Here is a 21533-nt window from a genome sequence, read left to right on the forward strand (position 1 = left end):
AAAAAACCGCATGTCCAGCCTCACCATCACGCGCATCGTTTGGACGGTGGATCCGATCCGTCCTCGACCTTCTCGAAGAATCCTGACCCACGTTGGCTCACGTGGAAAGGGCCCGGGGGATCGGTCGTCGCGCCTCGCACGCCACTCCACCGCGTTAACGTGACGCGACACGACGTACTACGTAGGACGGACCCAAACAAAATTACGCGGTAACCCCGAGGGCCTACCCGCGAAAGAGCCCACGACGAGGCAGAGGCAGCTCCGCGTCCACTATACAAGAGAAAGAAATGGACCCGATCCCTCGCCCCCCGTCTCCGCTCCCCCCAAATCGTCCCCCGGATTTGACCCCTTTCTCCGCCGATTCGTGACAGCCCCCCCACCCCTCGGTTTCCGCTCGGGCCCCAGCGAGCTGGTCGAGGGATGGGGTACCTCAGCACCGTCATCGGCCACCCCACCGACGGATCGCCCGTCAGCGGCGGCGGCCTCAGGTTCGGACCGGCCCCCGGAATCCCTTCCCCCCCTCTCTGTGTTTACCCCCTCTGCCTGTGCTTGATCTGCTCGAATCGGCCTAGCGGCGGTCCGATTCGTCGTCAATTCGGTTCGGGGGGCGCGCACGGCCCTGTCACCGTGAATGCGGTAATCCTAGCCAGTCGCTGTGGTTCAGGCACCCAGTTTGGGCATGTTGGTTGGAGGCATCACACGAATTTAGCATGCCGACTAGCGGTGATCTCGTTGCTACGAGCGAGGAGATACTTCTCTGTTTTGTTCTTTTCAGCCGTGTCTGATACTGTAGTTGTTAGGCCACAAGTTGTAACATGCTACGTATTTTGGATCACCAAGGATGGTCATCCCAAAAGTATTTTTTGTTGCGCTTTGGAACTAACACAAAATTTGGTTGGAGTTATGTCTTAGGACATCCAGTAACCAGTTTCGCTTCATAAAAACACCTACTAGTTCATATGGAGACACAATACTTATGCCCAGACGACCAAATTATGCATTCACATCATATGCCTGAGCTAGGCATACCTAGTTGTCTTGGATACATTTTGAGGTTTTTTTGGAATGTAGGCAAATGAATTCTTGGCATTCTGAGTTGGTAAATAGCTGCAGATTGTCCTATTGGAAATACTACTGTAAGATTTCATTTGGGACTGCCTTAAAGGTGCTTTTACTTTCTATTAGTTCAGAATCAGGTGGATAATGATTGGCAAAGGAAGATAATCGGTTTTCTTACTTGTTTGAGAGAAAAAAAAGGTACTGTTGTTGATACAGGGAATCTTAACCGGCTCAGCTCCGCTACACTTCCCCACCAAGCCACCACCCACACAGAGAGTCGTGTGTAGTAGTTCCGGATCATGCCATGACAGCTCCTTCAGTAATACGAGACAATATTTCACCCTGATATGGATCGGCAAACTAATAATACATGACATGCATTCTATGAGCTGCGGCGTTTGAAAGTTATACTATTGTAGTGGCGTAATCCAGATACATGCATTGATATGTTTGTATCTACTCTGGGGCCTCTCGTAACATAGTAACTCCATATTTATATTACGTTTTTATTGGCTCAAAGACCAGTTAATTAAGACTATTGCTTTATACTAGTTATGATACCTGTTTGCTCAGTATTTCTCATTTATTTTTCTGCCAGCCAGAATAGTAAGTTTAGCTATGGTTATGCGAGCTCCCTGGGTAAAAGGGCTTCCATGGAAGACTTTTATGAGACAAGAATTGAAAGTGTCGATGGGCAGCTTATTGGTTTATTTGGAGTTTTTGATGGTATGTATCATCTCTCTTCACCTAGTTTCTGTTCATGGTTAATTTTTATTTAAGCTTAGAACTTCGCTAAGAGGGTGTTTTCACATTTGGCACAATGTGCCAAAAGATCACACTGATACTTCTTATGTTGGACTTGAATATGTAAAATATAGTGTAGCTAGCACCATAAAATTCTTTGCTCTTTGAAATGTATATTATTTTGTGTGGCTAAAGCAACCATTAATGGATAAAAGAACATATAAAATACTCACAGGGGGGTACGATAAAAAAGTTAAAGTTGAACAAGCCAAACGAATTCGCCATTTTCTTCCAAATTGGGTTGTTAAATGCATGACTCATTTTTATAGGTCATGGTGGTGCTAAAGTAGCAGAGTATGTGAAACACAACCTCTTCAGTCATCTTCTTAGGCATCCAAAGTTCATGAGTGACACAAAAGTGGCTATAGGTAATCTCCTTGTTCCTTTTGCTGCTAATCCGCTCGACCACCAAGTTGTGTGAATAAAACTAACATAATCATTGCATGGTGTTGCTATCTGCAGATGATTCTTATAAAAGTACCGACAGTGAGTTCTTGGAATCTGACAGTACTCAAAACCAGTGTGGGTCAACCGCATCAACTGCTGTACTTGTTGGTGATCGTCTCTTTGTCGCAAATGTTGGAGACTCGAGGGCTATCATATGCAGGGCAGGAAATGGTAACCAATGTTCAACCTTTTATTACTACCATGCCCCACCTATGACTTTCTTTTATTGCTTCTACTTCATACTTCCGGAGACAATGCGTTTTTGTTATAAACTTGTTCAATGATTATAGCAGAATGGACAAACTTGGTATAACTTCCAACCTACTACAAAGTTATATGATTACAGTATGGATCACTATTTTTCATTAGTAACTGGGCTTTAAGGTTTGTAGCGTATTATGGGAACATCCTGTATAGGAAACAGTGTGATGCAAATGTGTGTTACTAGGTTGAGAGCACATCATATACAGACATCTACTCAACAGCATGTTTTTATGCATGCTTGTAAAAGTTAAGAACATGTTATAAGATTATTTTGCATTTGACTGGATGTACGATTATTTTGTTTTTAATGGAGAGCTTTCCTAAATCCTGAAATATTTGCCTCGTTTTGTTAAGATGCTGTTTTTACCTGTAGACGCCAGTTCTTCTTTCATACTAAACTAGGCAATAGGCTAATAGACTCAAGCTATTTTGATGGTAAACTAATGCTATGGAAAGTACATGAGTGGTAGCACTTTTAACAGCTCTTCACTTAATGTGGTCTGGTTTTTGCAGCTGTGCCTGTTTCGAAAGATCACAAGCCTGATCAGACAGATGAGCGGCAACGTATTGAAGAAGCTGGAGGTTTTGTTATGTGGGCAGGTACTTTGCACTGCATCCTCTTGAAATTATCTGGATGAAATATGATTGCCTGCCTAATGATGATACTCTGTTCCATAGGAACATGGCGCGTTGGTGGTGTACTTGCTGTTTCTCGTGCTTTTGGTGACAAGCTCTTAAAGCAATATGTAGTTGTGGATCCAGAGATCCGGGTATGAATTTTTTGGAGTATTTACTATTTTTCATTTGTTTCTCTCTCTAACTGCATATACATGTAAGTAGGCATTCATCATCATGATTCATGTGAGTCACTGTGGAAATGAACCACTTAATTTTCTTTTTGTATATGCTGCGTTGAGGGTCTTAAGACTATTTGTTCTTTACATTCACCTTTAACAAGTGATGATCGTGTTTAGTAATGCTTTGCTGGGTCATAGGAGGAAATCGTTGATGAGTCCCTGGAGTTTCTCATCCTTGCAAGCGATGGACTTTGGGATGTGGTCTCTAACGAGGTAATTCAAGAAAACAGAAGGATTTCGAGACCTGTATTATCCTTATCATACTCCGCGTGTCTGATCTGCCCTCTACACAATATTTCCAATGCAGGAGGCTGTCGACATGACCCGGTCGATACAAGACCCAGAGGAAGCTGCGAAGAGGCTCTTGCAGGAGGCCTACAAGCGGGAGAGCAGCGACAACATAACCTGCGTCGTTGTGCGCTTCTTCCATGGTCAAGGGAGTAGCGGGCCTGCTTAAAGCAGGTGCGAAGAGTTACTCACAAGTGGCCGTTGTACTGTGATGACATACGTACATGCCTTGATTGATTCTCCCAGGTTTAAACGGACAGAAACTGGAAGTAGGATACGTGTACTCTGATGTGAGAACAAAAGTTTAGGAACCAGTGTGCCTTAGGGCTTAGGTTTAACAATAAATTTGCTGGTGATGATCGTGGTTTCGTAGTGGATGGTGTTGGATCTGACGACTGTGTTGTATCTTGTTGCGGATTGCCAAACCATGTGTGAGTGTGATGTAGTAATATCCATAACTCTCCAGGTAAAGTGACTATTGTTGTAATGAAACTGAGGAATGACAAGTATAATTGAGTTGCTGGATAGATCTTAATTTCGATGTTTTATTTTGTATGCGTGGAATCTGGAGATTTTATTCTACTGGATTGTGTTGTGTACATACAAAAACTTTGAAGAATGGCCTTGTACAGTTTCTTTCTTCTTTTGCGGGGAGAATAGCAACTTATTCTAGGATTTACAATCTAGTGGCAACAGGTCCTCGATACACGGAGGGCCCCTATGCAACCTGCAGCTACTCTGCAATTAGCGAAATGATCTGCTATCCTATTTTGACCTCTTCTAAGCACATGCTAAACCACACACAGAATGGCATGTTCAGGCTTCAGACCAGTAGAAGATCACACAGACAACGCCTCTACCGTGAATCTCTGAATTTAGTCGGGCTTCCTTCAGACGTATCACTAGTTTCGGCATTGCTCCCATGGGCGTCTTGATTTCTCTCGAAGAACCTGCATGGAAAATAAGTTCTAAAGATATCGTCACATTCTCAGTCAGCATCTTTTTTCTTTCAAAATTGACCACATCCAGATGAATCGCGTGGATCCATTCAAGCAGATTTTTCTTTTAACAAACAAAAGTAGGAGGAATAAAAGCCAGCAACTAGTTTTTCCAGTTAATTTTATCTGACCCATGCAGTCCCTGCAAGTTTCTGAAACGGCAAACTTATGGATTGACACCAAACTTTCTGTAAAAACGCCATCTAAGAGAGATATAGGACAGAACGGGAAAGAGAAGGACAGGTGCAGAAAAAACAGAGTTTCTGAATTCTTCTTGGCAGTAAGAAGAAGAAAAGGAGTGGTTGTGATTGCATGGAGAACTCAGTCCACATCACGATTTCTGATCATCAAGGCATCCTGAGGGGCCAGGTTAGGTTCGGCGAGCGAGCCTTCGTTTGTTTCCATCATCGTCCTCCAAATCAAATCAAACCAAACCAAACCTAACCTAACCAAAAGCCACACAAAAATGACGCGAAAAACAACTGAACTTAGCAGCAGCAAACTGGAGACTCAAAACAGACGACGCACACGTAGAGGGATATCGATCAGTGTTGGTGCACGCGATCAGGAAAAGCGCATACAAATTAGAGGAGGATGATCGAAGAAGAAGAGAAACTTGGGCGAAAAATGATGGTGAAGAACTGAAGAAGAAAGGAGACACTATTAATTGGGTAGCGAGGCTTGGTTGTTGCTCTGCTGCTCCTGCTCAGAGCAAGTCTGTGAGTAAGCTGCGAGTGCACAGGGAGAGGCGCAAATGGCGGTTTTTTATAGGAGAGCCGGCGGCAAACAGCCAACGATAAGCGTTCTTGGCGCCCAAGGCGTCGTCGACGACCGCGGTAGGTGTCACGCTGAACTGAACCATGTGATGGGCCTCGTCTTTCTGCTGCTTTGGAGTAGAAAACACGCCGGATAACCTTAATTAAACGGCATGATTGCAAAAGTTGTAGCTTGTTAACTGCTCCATGCGCTGCACAAGTATGTTGTTTAGTGCTAATTTGTCTAATACTGGCCCGTACGGTTTGAAGCTGAAATTTCCGTGCCTTCTTACTATTTAATTCTAAGAACTCTAGCAGACCCCGCATTTCATCGGCCCGCAAAACACGTTTGCAGTTCGCGCAAAATCATTTTTGCGGACCGGTGCGGGCTGGCACAGATGCAGACCCCCAAACGGATCCGTAAAAAAATATATTAGCGGACGGATTCTGCGGGTTCTGCTTGGGCTCCACCGCGACGACCCGCAAACAGAAAACTGCAAATCTCACATTTGACATAGGGTTTGGCAAACAAGTTTAAATTCAAACGAAATAAATAGTTTGCGCGCAAATAAAAGCGAAGTTCATTACGCAAAAGAAGACATGCAAAGGTTTGCGTCCATGTCCGGCATCATCTTGGGGGTCGATCTTCACTCCGCGCCATGGAGTCCATATTGAAGTTCATCGGCGTCACCGAATCCACCTTTGTCGCTTGTTCCAACTCCCGCATCGAAATCATCCACATTGGCACCATATGGAGCAGAGAAAACATCACCGGAACTGGAACACGGACCGGTCGAGGCGACCATTCTCCTCTTCAAGATCTCTCTCCTTGCCATATCATGCCATGTTTTTGTGAGGTCGTCCATGTCATTACGGTTCATTGACATGATCTTGTTCTCCTCGATGAGCAACAATGACATCGATTTTTTTTTGAACAATCACCGGGGGGGGAGTGAGTCCCCACCTGAATATATTACTCAAAAGGTCCGAAGGCAGGTTACATCATAGATTACAACGAGAGGTGAGGTATAGCCGCCAAGACATGGCAACCTCCCCTACTAACGGGGTCCTTAAATCTAAGGACCAAAGCGTAAAGTCCGAAACAATGTTCCGAAGAGTAATTTGTGGCGTGTGTAGCTCGTTACGAAAGACTAGAGCGTTCCTGGACTCCCACAACTTCCAGAGAATGGCGAGGGCAACTGTAGGCCAGATGTTGATATCGAGGCCGACCGGTGTCGTAGTCTCCCAAATGCGATGTATGGAGTGAGGTGGTTGTAACCCAAGGAGTGCCCATACCTGAAGCGCATATGGGCAGAGGATGGAGATGTGCAATGCGTCCTCATGATAGGTAGTGCACCGTGGATAGTCCGGGTGAGAGGTAATGGTCTTATGATGTAGGTTTGCCATCGTGCTCAACCTGTCATGGCATAGAAGCCAGCCGAAGATTCTGACCTTTATAGGTGCCTTAGAGCTCCAGATGTATCCAGCGTTGAGATCTAACTCATGGTCGGAGGAGAGCAACGAGTAGGCTTTCCTGGAGGAGAACGAGGAGCCGTGGGTGAGGAACCTGTCATCGGGCGCGTTGTTCGTGGCAACATCCTGCAACAAAGACAAAACAAACGCTAGTTCGACAGAAGCAATATTTGTTAGGCGATTCCGCATAGTAGCGAGTAAACCGTTATGCATGACTTGCGATACCAGGACATAGGGTGATGTGGAGTGGGAGAATAGGTGTGGGTATGTGTCTGCGAGTGGAGTTTGAGTAAGCCAGGTGTCAAGCCAAAAGAAGGTGGAGGTTCCGTTGTTGGTAAGGACAAAGGAGATTTTTCGAAGGGCTGGCAGTTGTTTGTTTACTATTTTCCAAAGGTAGGAGGGTGTGTGTGGTTTGCTTTGGAAGTCGAGAGAATAATGTTGGAAGAACCAATTGATCCAAGGTAAGTCTTGTTTTTGGAGTAGCTTGAAGGCAAATTTCATGAGAAGGCAATTGTTCTGGAGAATCAAAAAATTTATGCCTAGGCCGCCTGCATTTTTTGGGGTGTAGACATTTTTCCAAGCTATGAGGCGCCTCGCTCCAGAGCAATTTTCGTCCGCGGCCCAAAAGAAGGACCGTCGGATAGCGTCAAGCCTTTTGATGATTTTTTTTGGTAGCCTAAAAATGGACATGAAATGGGTAGCAAGAGCGTCGAGAGTAGATGAGATTAGAGTTAGCTTGGCGCCACGAGAGAGTAATTTAGCCGCCCAACCTGATAAGTACTTCAGGAATCGTTGTATGATTGGTTCGAAGGCAGAGGATGGTAGGCGCATGTGTGAGAGAGGTAGGCCTAGGTAAATTTGGGGAAAGGTTGAGATGTCGCAGCCGAATGTGGAGGCGATGTTTTGGGTAATGGTGGTATCCATGTGGAGCGGGACTAGTGTAGTCTTGTGAAAGTTGATAGTAAGACCGGTAGCCAGGGCGAACTGGTCTAGAATATCTTTGAGGGTGGCCGCGGCTTGTGGAGAGGCGTGAGCTATGATTAGAGTGTCGTCGGCATACTGCAGCACAGTAGGCGGATGGTCCGTGTATATTGGGTGGCATAGCTGGTCCGGAGAGAAAGCCCGTAAGATCAGGCATTGAAGAAGGTCGGTGATGATTAGGAACATGTAGGGGGACATGGCGTCACCTTGCCGTAGACCGTTTTGACAGTTAATCCATGGTCCCGGATTCCCATTAAGGACAACTGTCGTCCTACTAGAGATTAGGAGCGTTCGGATCCAGTGAATAGACTTGGGCGGGAACCCTCTAGCAAGCAGGATTGCAAGGAGCGAATCCCAATTTATTGAGTCGAAAGCTTTGTGGAAGTCCAGTTTGAGCACGATAGTGGGCGCCTTCCTAATGTGGCATGCACTTAGAAGGTCCGTAGCATAGATGAAGTTTTCGGCAATGCACCTGCCCGATATGAAACCACTTTGGTCCCCATGGACAAGAAGGGGAATGATTGGCTTATCCTGTTTGTAATAACTTTTGCGATCGCCTTGGGAGGGCAGTTTTGCAAGGATATGGGTCTGAAATTTTCGGGAGTTCCGGCCGAGTCATTTTTGGGAAGGAGAATCATGTGGGCCCTGTTAAAGCGTTTGACATCGACCCGAAGGTTGGCGAAGTCATCGAAGAAGGGTAGGATTGTCAATTTGATGTTGTGCCAGAATCGCCTATAGAAACCTGGTCCTAGACCATCAGGCCCCGGGCTTGCATTGACATTCATCTGAAAGAAGGCGTCCTTAATTTTTTGAGTAGAGAAGTCTGAGTCCAAGTGTCTCAATTGTGGAAGCTGCGTCGGGTAAAGGTCCGCGATGTTAAAGTGCCATGTTGGCACTCTCTTTGTGCCCAGCAGATTTCGGAAGAAGTTGTGAAGGATGGCCGCTTTATCATCATGGGCAGAGAACTCCACCCCATTATCTTCGAGGATTGCAATGTTGTTCTTGCGGAATTTTTGAGAGGCGGAGACATGGAAAAATTTTGTGTTCTCGTCTCCGTCAATTGTGGCTTTTACCTTTCCCCTTTGTTTCCAGAAGAGGTCTTTCTGTCTAATAGCTCTTTGGAGAGATGTGACAAGAACGATTCCGAGGGAAGCCTCGGGTCGAGAGAGTGTTCTTTTTTCTTCCAGACGGTCGATCCTGTCTATAATCAGTTTGCAGTCAATCTCACGTTGGTGTACTGGTCTAAGTGTTTTGGACCAACTTTTGAGGTTCGCCCTAGTGCGTTTTATGGTCGAGGCGAGGGCATGGTCTGATTTGGTAGGCAGAAGAGGGCGTGCCCAAGCCTCGGTGACGATACGTTTGCATGCCGAGTGAAGGGTCCAGAAGGACTCAAACCGAAAAAGTCGGGAGCGAGGGATATGAGAAGAGATGTTGACCATCAGCGGGACGTGGTCTGAGGAGAAGCGCATTAGGGAGGAAAGTGTAGTGTTAGGAAACTGTTCGCCCCAGGCGAGGTTAAAAAGGCTCTGTCTATGCGTTCAAGAGTTGGATTTATCCGATTGTTGGACCAAGTGTACGGCTGCCGACGCTCCTCCCTCTCCTGCAAACTTCCAACGATGCTGCTGCTGCGGCTGCCGGCGCTACCGCCACGGCCGCCGCCGCGTCTGCCGGCGCTCCCTCCGCGGGTGCTGGCGCTACCGCCGCGGCTGCCGGCACTCCCTTGGCTACTGCCGGCGCAACAATTTCGGATGCTGCCGACCCTACTGCCGGCACAAAACAGCCGCACCTCACCGCCGCGACAGTTGGAGCTTCTACCGCCGCGCTTGCGTTCGGCTCATCAATCATCACCAGCCGTACTTCAATCGACGCGTCTGCGATGCAGATATCTCAGCCACCATCAAAGCCATGCAACATGGGCGATTGCCTCATGCATGCGCGAGAATACCTCCGCTTCCAACTACGCCTGGACGAGGCGGATGGCCTCGACTTCCAAAGCCATGTTTGGTCGAAGCTTAGGTCGGGGTTTCCCCGACCAGTTTCGACAGCTCCGCCTCATGCTTGCTTCTCGTCCGCTTCCGACCATCCAAACTTCAGCTCGACGCTCCGCTCGTGGCCACGCTGCTGCAATTCCGCTTTGGCGGCGTCGCCCAAGACTTCTCCGTTCACCTCATATCCCACCTATGTTTCTCTTTCCTAGTTGCCAACCGCAAGATCGCCGACTACATTCTCGCTCGATCGCCCATAGCCTCCAACCACTATGTTGCCTGCATCTACGACAGTCTGCCACCTCTCGCGAGGAGCCTGCCGTCCTTCCGCCTTTCCATTGCCTCGACTCCGGATCCTGTCACTCAGCGTTTGCTTTCTTCTCACGAAAGGAAGACTGCTTCGACCAAGCCGCTTCCGACGACGAAGACGGGGGACGCGGGCAAGAAGCTGTCCACGGCGCATGATCGTGGCTCTTCCTCCACAAACACATCTCAGCGCCGGCATCGACAAAGCTCTAAGGTTAGGCCATTCCGCCCTTGCTATGCGTTTAGTAGATTCATTATGCTTGACTATAGATGCCAGGTAACATCTCCATTACCGCCACCTTCCAAGCCAAATGCTGCCTCACTTTGGATTGCTGCCGTCTCTGAATGCATAATCCCGTCGGCCACGTTGATTAACGGTGCTCTCGACCATCGATTTGCATCTCAATGTGTCTTCAAATGCGTTCAGCTCAGCTCGGCTCTCTTCCGAGCACAACCCTTCTCTCCTTCTGTTAGAAACGAAATAGTTTGCCGCTCGCCGCTCGTGTTTTCAAATTTCAAACGGCTGCTGTTCACTTGCCCGTTGCGTGCGAGCGAGGCGTCTACTGCTCCCGCAGTACGTTACGATGAGATTTCAGCTGCGCGCGCGGCGGAGCTCCCTCCCTCAATTCTCGGTGCATATCGCATGCCCGACATATCTCACCCTATATCTACTGTCACCATGTCACGCGAGAAATAGCCAAAACCCCTCCATGTTGTGCTGCTAAACAAGGATGCGAACACGCCGAAAGAAGCTTCCACTGCTACCTTGCTGGCCGCCGGGCACGAAGAACAATGCCGCTCGGGTCAACCGGACCCTACACTGCCTCTCTCTCCCACGCCCCCATGCCCTGTGCCTCTCTCTCTCCCGACCGCGAAAAGCAAGGCATGGTGCCAGCCGCATGCACTACACATTCGCACACCTCCGCCGTGCACCTGGTCCACCGTGCTGTCGTCATTGACCGCGGGACACAAACCCATCACAGCCCCAGTGCATACTGCTCCGCATGCCCCTCTGCGAATCCATCGTCAGCCTCCTCCCATGCAGCGCATTGTGATCCACGCATGCAAAAACACTGCCCGACGCCTCCCATCATCAGCATGGCTGTTGTGGCATGTCCAACGCCACCTAACCTCACCTGCCCCACCGTAAACCGAGACGCTGCGTCGAGCCGCTCATACAGAGACGTTCTGCTATCCACTATGTCCAAACCGACAGCAAAACTACATGCCTATATATCACCCATGCAGCTGCACCGTTCTCACACAGCTCGTTCCACACAACAACAACAATCCATCCTCCGCTGCTTTCGGTGCCTGGCTACAAACCATCGGGTCGATGGCTGCCGGGACCCCGTACGCTGCTCGCGCTCCGGCCACCGGTCGTTCAGGTGCAAATCCGTCTGTCTGCACCCCTTCTTCCCATCTCTTCCTACTAGTCCAAAGCCTAACCCGGCCTTCCTCCGCATCGGCGACATGGCCAACACCACCGGAACCCACACCACCTCGGGCTCTTCCACCGAAGCCAATGACGATGAATCACGCTCCATCTGGTTCGGCTCGCACTGCTTCTTCATCAACAGAAGCTCCACGCCGATGCTTCCCAGGCAGTTCGGCACGGCTACCACCACAGCACCTCCTCCACCAGCGACGACGGCCGCTCGGGTCATTGGCCCACTGCTGTTTATTCCTCCACCAAGCCATCGTCCTCTCGACAAACTACACGTGCTCGCGCACCCACACAAGCATCCCACACTACCACCGTTCCTCCACCCCATCCTGAACCAGACCATATGCTTCCACCATTCATGCCACCAACATCGGCCGCTGAGCTGCCGCTGATCGCTCCACCTCCGTGCCTCATTCTAGAGGTTGATCACATGTGCTTTGTGCACCTCGCCTCCCCCATGCATAACCCATTCGGTTTTATCAAACGCGCTCTCGATGCGAAACGCAACAACCCTTCCGTCGCCGTCACATCCTCTTCCCGCGGCGCCGCAATGCTCTACTTCCCCAACCGTGATGCTCGCTGGAACGTCACCGGCCTTGGGGACATCGAGTTCGAAGGAAACACTCTTTCCTTCGAGCGTGTCGAGCACATGGACAACCGCGCCATGGCCAACTTCGACGACCTCATGGAGATCGAGGCCAACGACTTCCCCCACGAGCTTTGGCATGAGGACGGGGTGAAGTACTTGTTCACGCACCTCGGCTCGGTCTGTGCCCTTGACCAATACTGCATCGGCGCTGGCGACTTTGTCAGCGTGCGCGTGATGGTCATGGTCACCCGCGGCACGCGCCTCCCGCCTGCCATGGTCGTGCTGCTCCCTGGCCGCGACCTCATCACGGTCTCCCTCACCCAACTCGCCTTCCAAGCCCACGGCATCGGGCCAGATGACCCGTCACCCTTCTCCTCGAACGAGGGTGCCGGCTCGGACCCCTACGACTACCACGACAACGCCAACCGTGCGTCCACTCTTCGCGACTTCGCGGATCGGGCTAGAGGGAGAGGGCCTCCTCCCTCCCGACACGGCTCCATCTGGTCCAGACGCGCCGATGCTGCCGCCAAGAAGCGGCATGAAGCACTCGCGCCCACCATCGCACTACAACCTGGGGCCGCTTTGCCGGCTATACTCATCCCCACCATGTCGTCTGCGTTATCTCCGCATGCTCCGCTCACGCCTCACGACACCTATGCAGCCATATTCGTCTCCACTACCACGGAGCACGCTGACGGCGAGGCTAGTGCCCTCCCGGTCGCCTCAAACGAGGGTGCAACACTCATGCCACCCGCGATGTCGCCTTCTCTATCGGTCGACCTAACCACTACAACACCGGCCGCCAACAACACTTTCTCCCCCAGCATCGTCGCATCCGGGGGGCCCAAGGCCTTCTCCTCCTCTTCCGCTGCCATTTCCAACCTAGACATCCACGACAACGTCATCCACAAGCGTGCTGTCTACTCCCACCGCGTCGTCTCCGCTTCAAAGCTGCGTCGCAGTGCATGCATCACCGACAGAGAGACGCCGTTCTACTCCATGATCGCGCAGAAGGCATCGCGCCTCAAAGCCTCTCGGTTCAGCCTAGCAAAGGCATCTCACGATCTTGTGGCTGTTGTGCACGGGTCGTCCCTCTGCCTCTCTGAAGGGGAGCCTTCCGATACCGATGACGTTGCAGACAAGCTTGCTCACATTGCGATCGTCTGCAGAGCTGACACCGACGAGGCAGATGCTATTCACGCCGCGGGTGCCCTGCCCTCTCCATGAGGAGTGCTAGATTCGTAGCCAGGAATGCGCGCCCTTCGGAAGGGAGCGCTCGGTCCATTGCACCTTCAGCCGCGCCCATTTCTCGTCCTCTCTGTAATCTCAATAGGTTTAGGTTGTTTATGTGCATCGATAGGGTAGTTTCTCGTTGCACCACTTCTTGTTTTCCCTTGCTGTTTCGCTGCCTGGCCTCTGGTGAACATGTGTTTGCCTATGAATCAATCTAGTTTCTCTGTTATGTCCTGGAATGTGCGTGGACTTGGTGACGATGATAAGTGCAAAGATATTCTCTCCGAGCTTATTACGAGCAGGCCATTGATAGCCCTCCTTCAGGAGTCTAAGCTGCAAAACATCCCTGTCACTAAGTTACACTCCTTCTTACCGCTCTTCCTAGACCAAACTATATCTATACCCACCACGGGATCCGCCGGAGGAATCTTTTCTGCTATTAACTCGCACAAACTAACCCTCACTAATCACAACCACGGACTCTTTTCCACTTCTCTCAATGACATCGATTTGGTTTCAGAGGCGCGTGCTTCTCTCCTCAATGGCAGCTTTGCGGAGCCCCTCTTTCTTGAGCATTTGTCATTTTTCTTGCTTCTCTTTTGCCTTCTTCTCGACCAACTCTTTCTTGAACTCCAACGACTTCAGCAACATCAACTCGTTTGATTGCACCATGGCATCAATCTTCTCGCTCAAGCTCGCTGCTTCTTGCTCTCTCTTCATCTTCTCTTTAGTCTTTTTGTCGCCATCGAGCTTGTGCAAATTTCTTGGGCCATCATCATCCTCATCTTCATCCATGTTTATACGTGAGCCTCTTTTTGGTGGGGATTCTGTGTCGATCAACTTCCACTTGTCGCACTTTTGGAGCAACTCCCAACAATGCTCTAATTTGAAGAATTTTCCTTCCGAAGCTTCCATGTCCTTGTATCTATGTTGAGCAATCTTGTCCTACAAAATGTGAACAAAGTGATGCAATCATTTCCCATGATACATTATGGTGATGCACAAATTGAACAAAGGAAAAACAAACTCACATAGTCGGACTCCACGGTGCCACTTGGAGGTGCATTGCGTACTTGCTCCAAGCAAGCTGTCCAACGGCTGCACATAGGTTTGATATTCTCCCAACACCCTTGAAGTGACCGAAATGTGCGTGCAGTCCTATTAGATACTTTTTCATAATGCGGAAGTATTGATCTTCGATCCTTTGCCAATATCTCTTGGCGGTTTGAGAAACACCCGTGCATGCATCAAGAGACACCGCACTCCATGCTTGGATCAAAGCTTGATCTTCCAAGATCGTGTAGTTCTTCGATCTTTGGCTTTTCCCACCCTTTTCTTGCGATTGCTCAAATGCTTCCACTTCGATCTCCTCCAATTCGTCTGCAACACCATGATCATCCACGCCGCCGTCCGTTTCATTGTAGTTGAATGGTTTGAAAGAGGCTTGATCAATGTCAACCGCGTTCATGTCCAACATGTTCATGAACTCGGTTGTTGCATTGTTCGAACCACCGCTATAGCGAACGATAACAAGTCACGAGCTATCAAGATTAATGGCGAAAAATGAAAAGAAATCGCCAAGACCGAAGAGGCATACCTTCCGGCCATTTCGTCGAACACCTCGGCCGCGGGGGGAGCGGAATCGTTCAACGGCATCGCCGGAGCACCTCCTTGCGGGGGGTGAAGTCAGAGGTTGAATCAGGTGGCTTCCTTGAAGCCGGAACCTTCCTCCGCTTTACGCCCGCGGCCTTGCCGACCTTCTGCGCCGCCGGCTGGGATCGCACTGCGGTGTTGGCGTCCAGAGCGCGGGCCGTCGCGGCGGCGGCAACCGTATTCCCGCCTTGCATGCCCACGGTGCCCTGCCTCTTTCGGGAAGGCGCGTCGTGTGCTTCGGCGACGGTGGCGGGGCAACATGGCCGGCGACGAGATCCGCCCGAGGGGAAGGAGCATGCGCGACCTCGACGGTGACGGGGGACAACATGGGGTCCTCCATGGCGGCGAGGAACGGCGGGGAGGAGGAACCGGAGCTTGCGGAGGGGGGAGGGGGGGTAATGGTGGCGGAGGGTGCGGGGAGCGGGGAAAGGGCGCGCGGAAATGTCCCTCCCGCCAAATCTCGCGTCGGATAGGGGTTCAGCTCGGGTCGGCCTCCCAACCCGTGAAGATGGTGGTTGGGGGAGAAGATTTGCCGCGCCCCGCAAGAAATTTGCGTGTCGGCGCGGGATGCGGGGTCTGATCGTGTGTATTTTCCGGCCCCGACCCGCAATTTGGCGGTTATTTTGCGGGCCGGGGCGAGATACGGGGTGTGCTGGAGTTGCTCTAAGCTGGCCCTCGTGTTGTTTTAGGGTTTCGAATCATGTCCAACTTCACAGGCTTGTTGCGGTTTAAGGAAGGCAAATAACAAGCAAAACTAAATCTGTTAGAGCATCTCTTGTAGAGCCCTCAAACCCTCAAACCCTTAAAAATAAGCGTTTTTTTTACAGTTTTCATCGGAAAAATGGCGTAGACTAGAACCCTTAAACCCGTAAAAAAAAAAATTAAAGATCCAACCCTCAAACCCCTTCCCAGCCTGTAGAAGTGAGGGTTGGGAGGGAAAACTGCCCCCAACCCGCACTCCACTTCCCACCTCGCGCGGGAGGCAGTTGGTTCCCCGCGCGCGCGAGGAAGTAGCCTCGGCCACCGCCGCCCCGCGCTGCGGCCGCCGCCCCGCCTCCCCCCGCGCTCCGGCCGCCGCCCCGCGCTCCCTCTGCACCCCGGCCGTTGCTCCTCCGCGCCCCGGCCGCCGCCCTCCTTGCCCCGTCGCCCTCCGCATCTCGGCCGCCGCCCACCGCGCTCCGGCAGCCGCCCCACCGCCCCCGCGCCCCGGCCGCCGCCCCGCCGCTCCTCCGTGCCCCGACCGTCGCCCCTCCGCGCCCCGCCGCCCTCCGCATCTCGGTCGCCGCCCACCGCGCCCCGGTCGCCGCCCCGCCTCCCCTCCGCTCCCCGGCCGCGTCCCCCGCCCCACCCCGGACGCTGCCCGCCCACGCCCGCCTCGGTCGGCCGTCCCCGCCCTGCCCCGGTGATTTTTTTTACTTTTAAGGGTTCTAGTCTTTGCCCCTGTTTTTCAACCCTTAAAAGTATCAAAAATGGCCAATTCTCAACCCTTAAAACTGGTTTTAGATTTAAGGGTTTGAGGGTTCTACTAGAGATGCTCTTATAACTCTGAGTTGTTATAGTCGACCCCCCGAAATAGGAATCTCGCTGCCAGATTTTTGGATAGAAGCCAAGATAGTGGGACGCTAGGTATAAATCATCCTTTTTAGCAATTGGTGGCCAAGTATTTAAGTACAGAGGGATTACATATTAGCATTTGTTGAAAAATAATTTATGCTAGACTTACGGAAGGTCACCCTATGGATTTAAGGGGATTGTTGCCATGTAGCTCTAGAGCATCGCGTCCTACGTGGCAGACTGACCGGACACGTATGCAAGCCTCATATCCTCAGTATATTTGTCTTCAATATGAGGGCTCGTGGATAGACCGAGCGTATAAGAATGATATGAGGGGTTCGTTTGTTTTTTCTCTCCTGTTCGGTCACTGATCGGGTGCATCCGCGGGTGTATGAGGGATCGTTTGACGCGTCCGATTATAGATGCTCTCAAGATTGAAAATAGGGAGAATGAATGGCCCACCCCATGAAATTCAGGAGGGAGAGAAAATAAGTTAAGAAGGAGTCCGTAAAACATCTCTAATTATCGATGGATTTTGTGTTGGGGGGGGGGGGGAGAACATACTGAAAGTCATTATGTACCCGTCGACCCATGCTAGTTATTCAAGGTTTTGGTTTACTCTTGACTAAAAAGTCATGTCTCTCTATGTGATGTCTTTGAAGGTGAGGCGAGACACCTTCATATACAACATCCTCGTGCCGTTGAAGATGCTAGAGCTATTTCTCTTCCTGACATTTCACATGGTGTAGTTGAAGAAATCACCACTCCACTGTCACAAATCCGATCTTGGACAGTGTTAGTGACTTTAGTCCCATCTCAGATATGGGAGGAGGCTAGGAGCTCCTTATAAGGGAGAGTGTCACACTCCCTTCAGGTCGGTCTTTTAGGATGTTGTGGGCTCTTCGCTTGTAGTGGTGTCTGATGCACATTAAAAACGTCCGAACGTATGCTGATGGACCAGGAGCTAGGCCTAAACCGCTAACAAGTGGTACCAGAGCTATGCCCCACGCCACCCTAGGAGGGCTTTCCTAGGAGGATGCGAGTGAATTTAATCCCACCTTGAATACGGGAGGAGGCTAAGGAAGAGTGCCACACTTCCTTCAAACTTGTCTTTTGGGATGTTGTAAGCTCTTCGTCTGTAGTGGTGTCCGATGCATACCCAAAACGTTCGAAGGTATTTCAATGGACCGGAAGCTGAGCCTAGGCTGCTAACATCCACCTCCTTTGATATTCTTCAAAACACCCATTTCATCAAGCATTAATTAAATGTAGATATATTTTTAAAATATAAATTCATTCATTTTATTTTATATATAGTTCATAATATATTTTTTAGAAAAACTTACATTTAGGAACGGAGGAAGTAGATCCGAAGATTTTTATTTATTTTATGTGTGATTACATTTCGGTCAATTATGTTGGCGCTATCCTCAAGCCAGTGAGCTCTCGCGGAAAGCGTAATATCACGAGGAAGCATGGTATCCGCCAACCAAGAGGCAACACGGCATCACGCTTCTCGTTTCCGCCGTCCCCGCCGCCGCGCAGCCCCGCTCTAGCTCCGCCACGAGCCGTCGCGAGACGCCGGGAATGGGGAATCCCGACGGGGCGAGGAAGAAGAAGAGGAGGAAGGGAAGCGGCGACGAGGCGGCCGCCTCCTTCGACCGCGACGTCTTCCCCATCCTCCTCGCGGCCGTCGCGCCAACCTCCGGGCCGAACCAACGCGCCTCCTCCTCCTCCACCGCCGCGCGCCTCCTACGCCGTCTTCTCTCCCGCTCGCCCCAGGCTCCGCCGCTCTCCCCCCTCCCCGGATCCCTCGTCGCGCTCCTACCGCTCCTCCTCACCTCCAGGTACCAAAAGGGGAACCCCCCCCCCCCCCCCCCTCCCTGTGCAGCAATGCACTCACGGATTCACCGTCTTAGCCTGCTCAGTTAATTTGTTTTGCGATTTGTGATGCAGCTCGCATTCCGTGGCCGCGCTGAGCTGCGAGGTGATGGGCGCGGCGGCGCTGCAGTCCATGCAGGCCGGCGAGGCGCTGGCATCCGACGGCGGGGTCGCCGGTGGCTTGGCGCGGGCGCTGGGGAGTGGCAGCCAGCGAGTGGCCGAGGCTGCCTGCAATGCCGTGATGGATCTGTCGGCGTCTCCCGTTGGCCGGGAGCGTCTCTCGGCCTCCCCTGTTCTGCCGAGGCTTTTGTGAGCATCCAACTTGTTGTTCTAGGTTAAAGTATACCATAGCCATAGCTTATACGGAGTAGTTTGTCTGATTGCTATGAATAGTCTTCCAGAGATTCAGTGAAACTTTTGATTTAACTTGTATATCCTTGAATTTCAGTTGTGTTCATGCACTAGCTTGTTTTCCTACTGAAGATTCTGAATGTGTGAAAGTGCGAATAAATTTCAGAAGGATGAAAACCAACCTTTATCTTCACAAGAGCAAGTTAAGCTATGTGTACATTAAGCCACGGCAGTTTTCGGCATCGAACCATCAAACGGTTTTTGTCATATGATCATATAGCTTTGCATTTTACCGGCTATATCTAGAACTAGGCTAGCATCACAGTCTGTTGTAATTGGTGAAAGAGATACTCCTTGTTTGTACTTCCTGAATATCTTCAGTCAGTGGAATTGACTTCCTTTAGGTATCTATTTTCTCAGGTGGAATCTATTTCTGGGGCTGTTGGTAGCGGGAGCACCGAGTGCCAATCAAGGTTTTCAGAGCCAAGTAAATGTTTGTACTTGATCATCGACACAGTGGTGCTCATGGTGAACTCCTGTAAAGTCGACAAGTTACACAATCTGCAACAAGAGCTAGTAAGAAAAGTCACGCATTTGTTGTATGAAGGATGGAGCCAAGTTAGACTCTTACGGTCGTCAGCTGACTGCGGCAACTGGAAGGATCAACTTCAAAGCAAACCATATGAGATATCTGAGGCTATTTTTAGGCTTTCGATGGATCTTGCTTATCCAGTCCAGCTGAAACCTGATGAAGTCAGAAAAAGCTTTTTTGGACAAACGGAATCCGACTTTCAAAAATTTACCCTGATGTACTGGGAAAACTCACCTTATTTATACAGGAAGAAACAAAGTGATCTGGAGGGGGATGCTGTGTTCACTGCATTGCATAATGCTTTTGATCTTAGAACACCTGATGCTATCATCGAGTCGTTCATACATGGCCTTGTTTCCTGCCCTGCTATTGCTTCGGATGAACTCAACATAAATTCCTTTCTCCACGAGGTTCATGATTCCTTGGGTGCTCCTGTGAAGTATAGGCAAGATGTAAGAGTCGTGAGAACACCAGATCAGACCTCAACAGGATCTGGGGTAGAGGAGCATTTCTTCGATGATGGAACGGTCTTCCCAGATGCAGCTGCATTTGTTGAAAAATGTAAGGGCGCAATCAAGAACGGTTTCTCAATCGCCTTGCGCGGCATGGAGTTCCGGTCTGAAAAGATTGCTGCTGTAGCCTCTGCTCTAGCTGATCTGTTTGGTCAGCCATCTGTAGGGGCCAACATATACTTCTCACCCCCAAGATCTCAAGGCCTGGCCCGGCACTATGACGACCACTGTGTGCTTGTTTGGCAACTACTTGGATGCAAGAAGTGGAAGATCTGGCCCAACACAAGGCCAATCTTGCCTAGACTATATGAACCCTTTCACTCTTTAGATGGCTTGGTGGATGATAGTGGCGGAAGGGTGGAAGTTCTACACGAAGGAGACATAATGTATGTTCCTAGAGGCCATGTGCACGAGGCTCACACTGACCTCGATGAAGGTGAATCTGAAGTCAATGCGTCCACCAACTACTCGCTCCATTTGACCCTTGCCATCGAAGTTGAGCCACCCTTTGAGTGAGTATTATTCCTGTTGCAAAAATAAAAGGCATCCCTAGTGGTTCTGTTTCTCACCATTTATCTACCTTTGTTACAGATGGGAAGGATTTGCGCACATTGCTCTGCACTGCTGGTTGGAGGAGCAGGAACTTGTGAGGAGCCCTGGATCTGCCAAGTCCAAGGTGGAAGAACAAGCTCCGTTATTTGCTCTCCTGCTGCACGTGGCCATCAGGTTGCTCTCTGATGATGAACCTACTCTCAGGAAGGCGTGCATGGCCACGGCAAAGCTCCCGTCATTGAGCAACTCTCTCCGAAGCAGCCATAGATCAATCTTTGCCGATATACTCGACAAGATCGGCAGTAACAACAACTTGAAGGATGCGCTGAGGTCGATCGAGCTCGCGGTCAAGGCGAGGAACGACGAGCCCTTCCAGTGGATGTCCTGGCTCCGACATCTCCCGCAGCAGCACGGTCGCAGGAGGATCGACTTCAGCGACGTCCTGGGTCGTTTGGAGGAGCTTATCGACATGTTCAGCTCCGACAGGGAGCGAGCCTCGTCCGACTTTGCTGACTTCAGGTCGAGCTTCTGTGGGTGCGCCGTGTACGACGATGCTCGCCGTGAGTTCGAGGCGCTGCTCGTCATGTACAGGACGGCCCGGACGCGGTACGCCAAGGGCATGCTGGCGTTGCACGGGAAGCACGGAGGGTAGCTAGCTGCTCCCGAGTTCCCCCATTTTTGCCGAACAGTTTTCATGTACACACGCTGCGAACGGCGTCCGTTGCAGCGCTGGTTGTTTCGTCGGTCGTGCAACCTGGACTAGTGTTTGGTGTCCACTTTTGCCGTGCTACGATGTACTAGGATAAAACCACCTTCTACTGTGGTTGCACAAGAACGCAGAGCCAAAAATTTTTACAGAGCCCATGTGTGCTGCTGCTGGGCGCTGTCACAGCGCCACTGCTAGTCCGTCTGTCCCCGGCACCGGGCAGCTCGACTGGGAGTGGAGGTGGAC

At 50.6% G+C, this 21533-nt stretch overlaps 2 protein-coding genes and 1 long non-coding RNA gene across 3 annotated transcripts; 2 read left to right on the forward strand and 1 right to left on the reverse strand.

Moving 5' to 3' along the window:
* Positions 1-281: 281 nt before the first annotated feature.
* On the forward strand, positions 282-4254 carry LOC123428064 (probable protein phosphatase 2C 45). The gene is made up of 8 exons (XM_045112229.1): positions 282-488; positions 1658-1785; positions 2133-2231; positions 2326-2481; positions 3088-3174; positions 3253-3344; positions 3570-3644; positions 3739-4254. Exons 1-8 carry the CDS (start codon positions 421-423, stop codon positions 3886-3888), a joined length of 855 nt encoding a protein of 284 aa, XP_044968164.1. The 5' UTR covers positions 282-420; the 3' UTR covers positions 3889-4254.
* Positions 4255-4335: 81 nt separating this feature from the next.
* LOC123428065 lies at positions 4336-5456 on the reverse strand. Its single transcript, XR_006622472.1, has 2 exons — positions 5299-5456; positions 4336-4669 (listed from the first exon to the last, which is right to left on the reverse strand). It is a non-coding gene; the product is annotated as an uncharacterized LOC123428065 (long non-coding RNA).
* Positions 5457-18177: 12721 nt separating this feature from the next.
* Positions 18178-21440, forward strand: LOC123428062. Its single transcript, XM_045112227.1, has 4 exons — positions 18178-18540; positions 18650-18883; positions 19330-20541; positions 20621-21440. The coding sequence occupies exons 1-4, from the start codon at positions 18281-18283 to the stop codon at positions 21231-21233; spliced, it is 2319 nt and encodes a 772-aa protein (XP_044968162.1). The 5' UTR covers positions 18178-18280; the 3' UTR covers positions 21234-21440.
* Positions 21441-21533: the final 93 nt, after the last annotated feature.

Source organism: Hordeum vulgare, chromosome 2H, assembly GCF_904849725.1.
Source record: "Hordeum vulgare subsp. vulgare chromosome 2H, MorexV3_pseudomolecules_assembly, whole genome shotgun sequence".
NCBI classification, from domain to species: Eukaryota; Viridiplantae; Streptophyta; class Magnoliopsida; order Poales; family Poaceae; genus Hordeum; species Hordeum vulgare.